The 14,710-nt window shown below is 38.2% G+C and overlaps 1 protein-coding gene across 1 annotated transcript in view; it reads left to right on the plus strand.

Moving 5' to 3' along the window:
- The window catches only part of ACBD5 (acyl-CoA binding domain containing 5), a 91,760-nt gene that overhangs the window by 4,854 nt on the left and 72,196 nt on the right, over positions 1–14,710 (plus strand). Inside the window, exons 2-3 of the mRNA XM_006871685.1 lie at positions 5,179–5,299; positions 8,860–8,932. Coding sequence (XP_006871747.1) covers positions 5,179–5,299; positions 8,860–8,932 — 194 coding nt within the window. The remainder of the gene's footprint in view (positions 1–5,178; positions 5,300–8,859; positions 8,933–14,710) is intronic.

The following is a 14,710-nucleotide window of genomic DNA, read 5'->3' on the forward strand; positions in this document are numbered from 1 at the left end:
TGAGTTGTTTTGTTCTTGTTAAGTGCCATCGAGTCGACTTCAACTCATAGCAACCCTGTATAGGGTTTCCAAGGAACAGCTGGTGGTTTGAATTGCCAGCTTTGTGGTTCACAGTCCAGTGCAGATCCTACGGCGCCACACCAGGAGTCCAAGCTAATAAGATATACAGAACTCTAAGACCAGGACTGGTTAGTTTTGCCATCAAGTTGGGTTTAACAGGAGCCATCTCAGAAGCAAGAAGGAACAATCCCAGTACCATCAAGAAAGAAGAACATGAATAGAGTGTGAGATTCCTATCTAGAAAAGGTGTGAGACCCTACCTAGAAAAGCAGGGACAGCAGAGGCAGTGACATGGAGCAGTTGTAGGTATCTAGGCCCCTGGACTGAGTAGAGATGTGTGCTTATGGCAGGAGGCTGACTTGCAGAATGTGCCCTTTGAACATTCATAGACTGCCAAAAGGAGCTTGGTAACAGTTGCCTGGGTAGGGCAGAGGCCTCGAGTCCACATGGCTTAGAGGCCAACGACAAGAATGAGGCGTACCTGACCGCAGAACTGCTGCATCCTGAGTTGTTTCTGAACTGTACCGTGTAGTATAATTCAGAAACAACTCAGGTGAATTTCACTCTGTAGTACAATTCAGAAACAACTTAACTGAATTTGTACCCTGTAGTACAGTTCAGAAACAACTCAGGATACTGCAGTTTCCCAGTCAGAAACACCTCTTCTCTGTCGTACTACAGACACGCCTCATTCTTGTCTTTGGCAGTCTGCCTCATTCTTGTCTTTGGCATCTTAGCCATGTGGACCCTTGACCTCTGCCCTGTTTGGGCAAATGTTACAAAGCTTTTAGCCAGTCTGTGAATGCCAAACAGGCACATTCTATAAGCCATACTACTGCATATAGGTACTCAGCTTTACTCAGTCCATGCCACTGCTTCTGCCATTGCCTTTGCTATCACCACTTTTTTAGGTGGGGATCTCACTCTCCATGCATGCTCTTCATTCTTGATGGTCCTGTTTCTGTTTTAAACCTAGCTGGATAGCAAAACTAACCAATCCCAGCCTTAGAGCCCCATACATTGTATTTGCGTGTTCCCAACTAATCTCTTGGTAGGAATTAAGAAGACATTGGTGAGAAAAGCCATATCAAATAAATTCAGTAGACCACAGTTATTGACAATGTACATAGCAAAACATGTACTAATTCAATAATTTGTACATATACAATTCTTTTTAGCTTTCTTTTTTTTATTATTATTGTGAATTCTGTAAAGGTTTACATAGCAGATCATCAGCTTTGCATTCTCTACATGTACAATTTTTTAAAAAAAACTTTTTATTGTGAATTGAGTGAAGGTTCACAGAACAGATCATCAGCCCCATATTCCACAAATTGTACACTTCATATCATTACAGTGATTGCAGTCCACTCCATCTGCAGTACAATTCCTTGAAATTGGGTACATTCTTCAAGTTGTACAAACATTTTTATCCTTCTTTTATGAATTGTTCCTCCACTATTAATATGAACTTACTACTTGTTGCCCCCAAGTTTTTATCTAACGTTTCAAGTTGCTGTTGCCAGTTTGATTCCTGAGAGAATGTTCTTTGAAAAAGCATAACGCTCAAGACAGACACTCTTAACTGATAAAGCTAAACTGCTGTTTGGTTTCAGGAAGGCTTCAGGGGATATATTTATAAGGCTTAAAGATTTACTCAAGGCAGTAGTTCCAAAAGTTCATCTAGCCTCTGCGACTCCATAAATCTAGATCCCACGAGAATTTGCAACTGTTATCCACTGGTCTTTTCCCTTTGATCAGTAGTTTTCTGTGGAAGCTTTGATCAAAACATTGAGTAATGGTAAGTACTAGCTTTTGATGACTACGTGTTGTTGTTGTTCAGTGCCTTTGAGTCAGTTCAGACTCACAATGACCCTGTATAGGATTTCTAAGGAGTGGCTGGTGGATTTGAACCACATACTTTGCAGTTAGCAGTCCAGTGCTTATCCTACAATGCATAATATCAGTTTATTTTACAGCCTATAAAGCTTTAATGCATCATTTTTTAAAGTTTTAACTTTACTTTCATTGTACTCATAATTATTTTTATAAAAGCAATACTCACTTGTGATAGTGATTTTGGAATTGGGTAACGAGTAGAGACTGAAAGGGTTTTAAGGTGCCTAATAGCAAAAGCCTAAATAGCCTTGAGGAGACTATTGGAATTACGGATATTTAAGGAAATGTCTACTGTGTACCTGTCCCACCAGTGTGCTCTGGAAGCAGATGACTCCTGTTCTAGATTTCACAGGTTCCCAGATGAAGAGGGATTTTTCCTCAAGGTGGAATTTGTGCTGGAAATCAATTTGATATGTTGGGTTGAAAATGTTTTGCGTGTGGCAAGGACCTGAATTCTTAAGGGACCAATAGGTAGAATGACATCGATTGAAGTGTGTTCCTGTAAAATATGTATCAGGACTTCTGGTGTTGTGCTGTAGGATCAGGACTGTACTGCACACCACAAAATCAGTAGTTCAAACCCTCCAGCTGCTCCTCAGAAACCCTATGAGGTTCGCTATGAGTCAGAAGCAAATTGATGGCACTTAAAACAATGACAACAAAATATATACCAACTTTATTAGTCCATGATTCTCAATGGTTTGGCAGATGTGTAATGATGTAATATGGCAGGTACTTAATATGGCAGTTACGTAATGATGTACTCACCCCCTATCATGTGCTAAAATAGTCAGTTGTAAGAGGATTAGAGTGGGATGCAACACCCTTACTTGGGCCACAGCCCTGATCTGATGTAAGGGGACTTTTCCTGAGATGTGGCCTGCATCACCTTTTATCTCATAAACAAAAGGAGAGAGAAGTAAGCAGAGAAGGAGGGCCTTCCATACCACCAAGAAGAGTCAGGAGCAGGGTATGTCCTTCAGACCCAGGGTTTTTACACTCATGGGAAGGAAGATTGATATCAATACACATGGAGATTGTCAAGGAAAGCAGGGCCCACAGAACCTTTCCCCAGAGCTGAGAGAGAGCCTTCCCCTAATGCAGGCTTCCTGAATTCGAACTTGTATTGTTAGCTGCCTGAACTGTGAGAAAACACATTTCTGTTTTGCAAAACCATCTACTTGGGCTATTTCTGTTAGAGCAGCACTTGATAAGACAATTTAAGTTTAACATTTTGTTAATGCAGATATCAAAAGGAAAAGAAAAATGATCTGTACACCTACTATTCAGATATATCCTCTTTTAACATGTTGGTGTATATTCTAGTCTTTTTATGTACATAAATACTTCTTTTGTAAAAATTAATAATCATACTTTTTACAAAAAACCTTTACTGTGAATTGGATGAAAGTTTGGAGTGTGTGCTCTGTTTTTAAACTGTTTTTATCTGTTTTTAAGTAGATCATAAAAATATCCTCATGCCATTGTTTATATCTTTCTATAAAAGCCCTATACAGGGTCGCTATGGGTCGGAATCGACTCGATGGTGCTTAACAACAACAGTAGTATAATTTTTAAGGATTTTAATTGTAAGTTATTCAGTTCCATGTGTATACCATAATTACTTAACTACTTTTTTTTTTTATTATGAAACATTTATTTTCCAAAATTTCACTACTAGTGTCATTAGGATTATTGCAATTATAATGCTTATTCATACAATTAGAAAATTTTAATTTATAAAAAAGACCATAGATATTGTAGAAACATACATGAAGATTGAGTCTCAAAGAAATTGATATGTCAAAAATTTCAGAGGTTGTTGTTGTTAAGTGGCGTCAAATCAGTTCTGATTCATAGCGACCCTGTATTGGGTTTCTGAGGGTTTGAGCTGTTGACCTTGTGGTTCACAGTTCAGTGCTTGTCCTACAGATCCACACCAAGATTAGATGAACTCTTTTTCTACTACATTACATGCTGGTTTGTTTTAGTTAAAGCTTCTTATCCATGGAGAAATTACAATTTGGTCAAGAGAAGTTGAATTTCTTATTATCGCAGTTTTATTAACCAGAGTACACCTTCTTTTTCATTTATACTGATCATTTTTTGTTTGTTTTAAGCACCAAAATAAAACTACCAATTACAATTTTATAATACAGATATCCCACATTAATAATATTTTTGAATGATTATTTTAGTTACACAATGTTTTTGTTGTTGTTAAGTGTTGTCGAATGAATTCCAACTCATAGCGACCACATATAGGATTTCCGAAGCTGTAAATCTTTGTGGAAACATAAACTTCATCTTATTCTTGCTGAGCGGCTGATGGGCTCAAACTGCCAACCTTGTGACTTATAGCCAGTTGCTTATCTTACAGAGCTAAAGCATTCCCTTTTACACATAATAGAGTTTTTACTGATTTCTTCTTTTTTTTTTTTTTTTTGAGAATGTATACGACAAAACATAAAACAATTCAGTGTTTCCTACGTGTACAGTTTAATGACAATGACTACATTCTTGGAGATGTGCATCCATCCTTTCTGAGTTGTTCTTCCCTCATTTACATAAACTCATTGCCCGTAAGGTCCCTGTCTGATCTTCAAGTTGCAGTTAACATTTTGATTTCGTAAAGATTGTTCTTTAAAAGGTGCAGTGCTCAAAGCTGATCTTGTTTATTTGTTGAGCTTCATATGTTCTTTTATTTACTGAACTGTGTAGGCATTGTGGTTAAGATTATCACAGGGCTTGTTTGATATTTTTTAAATCATAGGAGCAAAATAGCATAGCTTTTTATAAGATTGTTGCTAAATGCCATTGAGTTGGTTCCGACCCATAGCCACCCTGTATAGGGTTTCCAAGGAGCAGCTGGTGAGCTTGAACCGCCGACCTTGCATTTCAAATGGCTTTGCAGTCTTGCTTGTTAACCCACAGTGCCACACCAGGACAAATAGATCAATTTAAACTGAACTATTTATGGAATGGGGTCCTGGTATAGTGCTGCAGAATAATGTACTGGACCACAAGGTCAGTTTGGACTGCAAGGTCGGGAACCCTTTATGGGGTCGCTATGAGTCAGAACCGACTCAGCAGCACTTACCAACAACAGCAACATTTATGAAACATAAAATCACTATTGTGTTGCTAAGTCAGTATATAAATTTAGATTGATCAGTTATATTCCTCAGGTAATCTGTATTTAATGTATGTTTCCAATAGGTTCATTCCAGCCAACAAATGAAATGATGCTCAAGTTCTATAGCTTCTATAAGCAGGCGACAGAAGGACCCTGTAAACTGTCACGGCCTGGATTCTGGGATCCTATTGGAAGATATAAATGGTAATTTAATATAGAGAGTTACTGAAGAATGTTTATTTTGATGGTATTATTGTAAGGCTATTATTTATATGATATATTATTCTGTACACAAAGTGTCCTAAGTCATGGATGCAATTTTTATCCTTTAGGTGATCTGAACACAATTTCATACAGAAAATCTTGGGCAATAGAAGAAAATAATAAAACCAAAGATAAAAAGCATTTTTAGTCTTTTCCTTTATGAATTTCTTTCCTTTTATATATGAAAAGAATCCCAAATTAAGGTAACAAACTCACTTGCCTCTTTCATCTGTCCAGTAAATAATGATTTTTTTTTTAAATAATGATTTTTGATTGTCAGGTGACATTGTTTGCTTTAAACATTCCATTAATAAGTAACTAGCAACATGACTGAGCCAGTGGCATCAGTAGGAGAGTGCATCAGGTGACAGTGTCAGAGGGGTGACACCAAAAACACTGTCTGTAAAATTCCTGTGCAGTTTCAGCAGAAATGTTTTATTTTTTATAAAAATATCCATAGGGTTATTTATAGCAAAAAACACATGTAAGGAGCCCGGTTGCACTGTAGGATAAGCATTGGATTGCTAACCTCAAGGTCAACAGTTCAAAACCACCAGCAGCTCTGAAGAAGAAAGATGAGGCTATTTGTTCCTTTGTAAAGATTTACAGCCTCAGAAACCCTATACAGTGTCACTATGAGTCGGAATTGACTTGGTGCCAGTGGGTTTGGGTTTAGCTTACACATACCAGTGTACCTGGTGTGGCCCTGCAGGATAATGTAAGATCAGTTTGAGTCACAAGGTGGCAACCAGCCTCTCTTTGGAAATCCTATACAGAGTTGCTATGAGTTGGAATTGGCGCAACAGCACTTAAGAACATCAGTGTACCTACAAGGCTAAGAAAAGCCTTGGTGTGGTGATGTAGGATAAGTACTGGACCCCAAAGTCAGTTTGAACCTCAAGGTTAGTGGTTCAAACTCACCATCCACTCCTTGGAAACCCTATGCAGCGTCTCTATGAGTTGGCACTTTACAATAACAAGAAGACTAAAACTCTATGCTAATTTGCTTTTTAAACCTCCTAATGAGCTGCCCAGGAGCTCTGGTAGTGTAGTGGTTATGAATTGGGCTGCGAACCTTAAGGTCAGCAGTTCGAAACTACCAGCTGTTCCATGGAAGAAAGATGAGGCGTTCTGCTCCCATAAAGATTTACATCCTCAGAAACCCTGTACAGGGTTGCTATGAGTCGGAACTGACTCCACAGCATATAATTACTACCACCACCACCAATGAGCTGTACTGGTGTGGCACTGTGGGTTAATGCGCTGGACTGCAAGGTTGTTTGAACCGCAACGTTGACAACTCAAGTTCACCAGCCACTCCTCAGAAACCCTATACAGGGTTGCTATGGGTCAGAACCAACTGGATGGCACTTAAAAACAATAACAACATTGTGGTAATTAGTATTTGTAAGCCTCTTATCAGTCAATCTGTTGAAAATGCAGTAGTAATTAAAAGAAAAGAAAAATAAAATGTTTCCACTCAGTTACTGATAAAGTTGTATCTAAAAATGTTGTGATTCAACATATAAAGATTTTGCAAAACTGTTTTATTCTTAGTATTAATATAATCTAAGAGATGTTGTTGTTAAGTGCTGTCAAGTTGGTTTTGTCTCATAGTGACTGTGTATAGGGTTTCTGAGGAGCAGCTGGTGGGTTTGAACTGCCGACCTTGTGGTTCACAGTCTAGTACTGATCCTCAGTGCCACACCAGAAATATTACACTTACGTAAATTTACTACTGTATTTATCATGTAATTCTCTGATTAAAATTGATAATAAACATTGCTAAGGATCCTATATGGTTTAGTATGGGAGAAAGGCCTACAGGGGCAGGTAGCCACCGTGAGTAATTGCACTGGGTGACACCAATCCAGTAATGCCAGTGGATTGAGGTACTGCAGTATAAACTTTTAATCTAAGATTTACTCCTGGCCCATTGTACTTGAATAGAAAAACGAATTTGATTTTCCGTACATTTAAAATAATCATAAACTGTCCAGAGACACTCTGTCATTTTTCTAATTTTTGTTGTTTGCTGTCAAGTCAGTTCCAACTCATAGTGACCCTGTAGGACAGAGAAGAGCTGCCCCATTTAGTTTTTCAGGATATAATCCTATGGGAGCAGATCCACAGGTCTTTTTACCCCTGCTGAGCCCCACTGGGTGAATTCAAACTGCCAACCTTTTGGTTATTAGCTGAGCACTTAACTGTTGCACCTTCCTTTTCAATGATGAACATATAACACTTGTAAATACTATGGCAAACTTTACCTCAATTGTAATGAAAGTAAAAATCGTAGCAACTGAACTAATAAACAGCATTATGATAAACAGAAAAGATTGAAATTGTCAAAGATTTTATTCTACTTGGATCTACATTCAATGCCCATGGAAGCAGCAGTCTTGAGAAATCAACCTACACATTACATTAGGCAAATGTGTTGCAAAAGAGCTCTAAAGTTTTAAATAACAAAGATGTCACTTTGAAGACTAAGGTGTACCTGACCCAAGTCATGGTATATTGAATTGCTTCATATGAATGTGAAAACAGGACAATGAGTAAAGAAGACTAGAGAAGGATTAATGCATTTGGATTATGTTGTTAGTAAAGATAACTGAATTTACTGCCAGAAGAACAAACAAATCTGTCCTGGAAGAAGCATGACTGGGATGTTACTTAGATGTGAGGATGGCCAGACTTTGGACATGCTTTGAGGAGAGGGACCAGCCACTGGAGAAGAACATCATGCTTGGTAAAGTACAAGGTCAACAAAAAGAGGAAGACCCTCTAGAAGATGGATTGGCACAGTGGCTGGGACAATGAGATCAAACATAACAATTGTGAGAAGAATGTAGGACCAGGCAGTATTTCATTCTTTTTTGAACCAACTCAATAACATATAACAACAACCACACTGCAGACTTTACAAATGTTTGACAAAAATCAGTTTTAGAGTTTACTTTATGAGCAGAATTTGCTAATTGGTAACACTTTTCCAATCTGATGATACATTTTTTCACCATTGCTTTGGAAGTGCCATCAAATATTTAAAGATGCCTTACTACGGCTACTCTCGAAAGTCTTTAAAAATAGTCATAAAGTAATAGGCTAAATAAAATAACAATGTTATTTAATCTGTCAGTTTTAAGGAAATTTACTTACTTTATTTTCTTAAAAATTTAACTTGGGCAGAATTAAACTGCTTTTGAGAAAAACACGTAAAATGAGACATTTTGATGTTAGGCAGAAATTTCAAATGACTGATGTTATTTTCTGGAGTCCCTAAGTGGTACAAATAGTTAATGTGCTCTACTACTAACCTAAAGATCTGTGCTTGAGGTCCACCCAGGGGTATCTTGAAAGACTTGATGATCTACTTCTGGAAAATCTGATTTAAGTATAGCCCCATTAATTTAAAAATTAATGACCAAGTATAGGTTGTATTGTGTTATTGAAAATCATGTGTGACTTTATCATTATTTGGATGCTTTCATTTCTAGGGATGCTTGGAGTTCATTGGGTGACATGACCAAAGAGGAAGCCATGATTGCGTATGTTGAAGAAATGAAAAAGGTGGGGGAAATAATTCACAGTTGAAAAAAATTTTAGAGACGTTCAAATATAATTTTTTTGTCAGAACAATTAGCTGCTTTGTTTTAAGGAACACAGAAGATTGTAGTTTGTTATATAATCTGGATTATTGAATTTATTAGGACTTGACCTGTTTCATCTTAGTTTCTCTGAGGATGCTTTTTTCAAGATTTATCATATTCTGGTGATAGGAGTTTTTGTTTCTGTACTTTTTCTCTGTTGTCGACTTGAAGAGAAAGTATAGGAATAGAAATCGTTTAAAATACTGCTGTCCCTTCCTGAGAAGTCTGGGAAGTACCTGCACTGTCTTCAAAATATTCCTGTTTGGAACTTTTATTTAAGAAAAATAGTTAACAAGGCTACTATACAATCATCTCCTTTAAGATTTGACTCATATATCTAGATACTCCATCTTTTAACTTCTCAGTATCAAGCATTTTTTTCCGTGAATATGTAAATCCTTCAGAAGAGAAGAAAAGGAGCATATATTTCTGTCAACTACAAAAGTTGGACATTTCTTGTGAACTAGCTCTTTTAAGCCTGTCCAAGGGATTGTTTTGATCAGACTTTATTTTAAATACACAAATAGAGCACATGGTTTGCCAATTCAATTTTTTCTCAGATGTACCATTTAGTGATACCAAATTACATTAATCTTTTGTGCTACTGCCACCCATAATCTGTGTCACATTTCCCAGCATCATAAACATATACCTACTAAATAAAAACTCTCTGTTCCTTCCTCTCTCTCCACCCCTGATAATCACTAAAAACTTGGGTTCCTATACATTTGCCTGTTCTGATTTCATATGAATGAGACCATATAATGTTCGTATTTTTGTGATTGATTTATTTCACTGAACATAAGATTTTAGAGTTTTATCCATGTTGTGGGATGTAATAGGAATTCATTGCTCTTTTATGGCTGAGTACTACTCCACTGTAACAACTTGCGATATGCAGATGATATAGCCTTGCTTGCTGAAAGTGAAGAGGACTTAAAACATTTACTGATGTGTTACTGATCAAAGAGTATAGCCTTCTGTATGGATTACATCTCAATGTAAAGAAAACAAAAATCCTCACCACTTTACCAATAAACAACATTCTTACCAACGGAGAAAAGATTGACGTTGTCAAGGACTTCATTCTTCTGGGATCAACTATCAACACCCACGGAAGCAGCAGTCAAGAAATCAAATGACGTATTGCATTAGGCAAATCTGCTGCACAAGACCTTTTAAAGTGTTGAAGAGCAAAGATGTCTTATGCATGTGAAAGCTGGACAGTGAATAAGGAAGACCATAGAAGAATTGGTGCCTTTGAGTTATGGTGTTGGAGAAGAATATTGAAAGTGCCATGGGCTGCCAAACGAACCAATAGATCCGTTTTGGAAAAAGTGCAGCCAGAGTGCTCCTTGGAGGCCAAAATGGCCAAACTTCGTCTCTCATACTTTGGAGATATTGTCAGGAGGGAGCAGTCGCGGGAGAAGGATATCATGTTTGGTAAGGTGAAGAGTCAGAGAAAAAGAGGAAGACTCCCAATGAGATGGATTGGCCAAGTGGCAGCATCGATGGACTCAAGTGTGGCAACGGTAGTGAGGTTGACCCAGGATCGGGCAGTGTTTCGTTCTGCTGTATGGTCACTATGGGTTGGTACCGACTTGATGGCACCTGACAACAACAACTATTCCAATGTATACATTTACCACATTTTGTTTATGCATCTGTTGATAGGCACTTAGGTTGTTTCTACTTTTTTGGCTAATGAGTATTGGTGTGCATACGCCTTTTAGCATTGTTGCTGTCAGGTCTTTTGGGGAACTGAGGAGTGCAATTGCTTGGGCTTATGGTAGTTCTGTATTTAATTTTGGGGGGAAACTACTTCATATTCCCTGCAGCATTTTGTATTCCCACTAATAATGGATAAAGTTTCCAGTTTCTCCACATTCTTGTCAGTATTTGATACTTCCCCTTTTAAAAATCTTATTTATTCTAATGGGAAGGAGCCCTGGTAGCCTAGTGGATTACAAGCTGGGCTGCAAACGGCAAAACCAGCAGTTCAATTCTATCAGTTGTTCCATGGGAGAAAGATGAGGCTTTTATCTCCCATAAAGATTTACAGCCTTGGAAAGCCTATGCAAGGTTGCTGTGAGTGGGAATTGACTCCGTGGCACACCACCAGAACCACCACTATTATCCTAATGAGAGTGAAGTGATACCTATTGTAGTTTTGATTTGCATCTAATGGCTAGTGTTGTTGAACATTTGTTCTTGTGCTTGTTGGCTATTTGAATATCCTGTTTGATGTAATGTCTCTGCAGGTTTTACATGTGTTCTGACTGGGTTGTTTATCTTTGTAGAAGTTTCATATGTATTTTGAGTTGTTGTTGTTGTTGTTGTTGTTAAGTGTTGTTGAGTGGGTTGTGACTCATAGCGACCCTGTATAGGGTTTCCAAGAAGCGAATGGTGACTTTGAACTGCAAACCTTGAGGTTCAAATGCACTTTGTAGTTCAGTGATTATCCTCTAGTACCACACCAGGACTCCTTCTCGGGTACATGGCCTCATGATGATTTTCCCAATCTGTAGGTTGTCTCTTCACTTTTTCTTTTTTTAAGTTTTTATTGTGAATTGAGTGATGTTTACTTGGGAAAACATCGGGTTTTATACTCATCGTTTCATTGCAATGATTACAGTCTCCTCCGTGCATCATCATTCAACAGTATTTGCTTCTATTCTGTCTGTTTTGTGGGGGGGTTTTTTTGGAGGGGGATATATACAAAAACACTCAGGAATATATAACCATTTAAACAACCCAACATTGAACATTCTGCAAACCTGCCTCCTGGCTGCCAGCACACAGCCTCTCTCTTTCCATGAGTCTAGAGTCCTCAGCTGCTCTATCTCTCCATGTCCTGATCTCTGCCTTCATCTCTGGTGTCACTGCTTCTCTGGGTAGAGTCCCATATTCCATTTGTGCTCTTCTCCTTTGACGGTCCTAGGGTCCTCTGTTCCTGGACTATAAGAATAACTACTCCCCACTTTTTGTTACAAAACTTCTACCTTTACAGTTGTGACAGTCACAATTAGTCATGATAACAATTATTCACAATTGAATCATAAGAATCTTATCCCCATATCCTTTCTCCAGACCTGTCTAGACAAGATGCAAAGTATTCAGTGGGGATTCTACCTTCCCACAGACACTCTGAAACTAAACTCTCTCTTGAAAATTTATAATCCAGTCAGTTTCACATTTTTATAGCCCCCTCATTTTAGGTAGCCAACCAATGTCTTAAGTTGCCCGTCCATCTCTTCACTTTTTTGATGAGGTCATTTGATGAATAAAAGTATTTAATTTTATGAGGCCCCATTTATTTTGTCTTTTGTTGCTCAAGTTTTTGCATAAGAGCTGATAATCTGTCATTTAAAAACTAGGCTGTGCTGCCACATCTCTTTCCTTCTAAGAATTTTATGATTTTAGCTTTTTACATTAAGATCCTTGATCCATTATGAATTGGTTTTTTAATATGGTGTGAGGTATGGATCTTAATTAATTCTTCTGCATTTGGAAATCCAATTTTTACAGCACCATTTATTAAAGAAATGCTTGGTTCTTGTAAAATGGGAGTAAGCAGTAGTGTCAGGAACTGTCTCACTTCAGCGGTGACAACGTGAATAAGACAGCCTAACGCTGATCTCTGTGAGGTGGAGGTCAGGCATAGCTGCACTTTTTTATTCTCAGTTCTGACACCAGGTATCCCTCCCACAACAATGTCTACTTCTCTTCTGGGTTTGGGGATATGTTGTAATGGTCACCCAGAACTCACAGACCATGCTGACAGTTAAGTTGTGTATTAAGGCAGTCATAGGGTACAACTTAGGATCATAATCAATGGGTTCCAACTCAGGATCAGGATAAGTAAGCATGTCAGCAAAGTCTAATGTTTCAGTGCCCAACTGCTCTATCAGCTGCTTTCATCTGTGTAAGCTTCCTCTCAGCACCTCTCAGGACGAACTCTTCTCGGCACTGTCTTCACCATTGACTCTGCCGCAGGAACCCTCCTGGGCTTTTAGCCACTGGCTCTGCTGCTCGGTTACTATAATCAGTGTTAATATTCTTCCCCTATGTTGCACCTCTTTTGGCAAGTTCCTGGCCTCCTCTCTGTTTCTTTACTTTTCTTTCTCCCTCTTTCTGCTGCTTCTCTTTCTGCCTCTTCCTGTCTGAAAAACCTTTGTGAGGTTGACTCCTTCCAGTGGGTGGCTGGGGGTGGGAGGACAAATTGATCAGTCCTTTTCAGTAGATCACAGAAACTTTATTTGCGTAATATGTTATAGTCATTTAATTTGCAAAATTTATAGACTATAGTCACTGGACTGGTATTAGCCTTTTGAATATGTCAATCACATGGTTTACTATGCTGGGAATGATAAATTGAAGATGAATGGCATCACATTCATCATCAAAAGGAATATATCAAGATCTGTCTTGATACTATCCTACCAGCGCTGTCCATGGTAGGAAAATATCCATACGTTGGCAAGGAAGACCACTTAATACCACTATTAATCAAATTTACGAACCAACCACTAAAGCCAGTGATGATGAAATTTAATAATTCTACCAATTTCTTCAGTCTGAAATTGATCAAACATGCAATCAAGATGTATTGATAATTACTGGCGATTAGAATGCAAAGGTTGGAAGCAAAGAGGAAGGATCAGTAATTGGAAAATATGAACTTGGTGATAGAAACTATGCTAGAGATTGCATGATAGAATTTTGCAAGACCAATGACTCCTTCATTGCAAATACCTGTTTTAAACAACATAAAAAGGATGACTATACACACAGACCTCACCAGATGGAATACACAGAAATCAAATTGACTACATCTATAGAAAGAAATAGAGTCCTGGTGTGGTGCTGTGGGTTAATGCGCCAGACTCCAAAGCCATTTGAACTGCAAGGTTGGTGATTCAAGCTTACCAGCTGCTCCTCGGACACCCTATACAGGGTCTCTATGGGTCAGAATTGACTCCACAGCACTTAACAACAACAACAACAATGGAAAGAGATAGTGGAAAATCTCCATATCTTCAGTCAAAACAAGTCCAGGGGCAGATTGTGGAATAGACCATCAATTGCTCATATGTAAGTTCAGGCTGAAGCTGAAGAAAATGAAAACAGGTCCACAAGAGCCAAAATAAAACCTTGAATATATCCCACCAGAATTTAGAGATCATCTGAAGAACACATTTGGTGCATTCGACACTGAAGACTGAAGACCAGAAGAGTTGTGAGATGACATCAAGAACATCAGACAGGAAGAAAGCAAACTGTCATTAAGAAAACAAGAAAGATGGAAGTCAGAAGAGATTCTGAAACTTGCTTTCCCGCATAGATCTGCTAAATCAAATGGAAGAAATGAGAAGTACAAGAGTTGAAGAGAAAATTTCAAAGGATAGCTTGAGAAGGCAAAGTCAAATATTATAATGAAATGTGCAAAAACTGGAATTAGAAAACCAAAAGGGAAGAACACGTTCAACATTTCTGAAGCTGAGGGAACTGAAGGAAAAATTCAAGCCTTAACTTGTGGAATTGAAGGATTTTGTGGGCAAAATATTGAATGATGCAGATAGCATCAAAAGAAGTTGGAAGGAGTTCCCCAGGGCAAACCCCCTTCCAAGACTAAGACTCAAGGGGAATACATGAGCAGGCATGTGGTCTGACTGGTGACCATGTTGGTCACCGATAA

The sequence above is a fragment of the Chrysochloris asiatica genome, unplaced genomic scaffold (genome assembly GCF_000296735.1).
Source record: "Chrysochloris asiatica unplaced genomic scaffold, ChrAsi1.0 scaffold00172, whole genome shotgun sequence".
In the NCBI taxonomy this organism is placed as follows: domain Eukaryota; kingdom Metazoa; phylum Chordata; class Mammalia; order Afrosoricida; family Chrysochloridae; genus Chrysochloris; species Chrysochloris asiatica.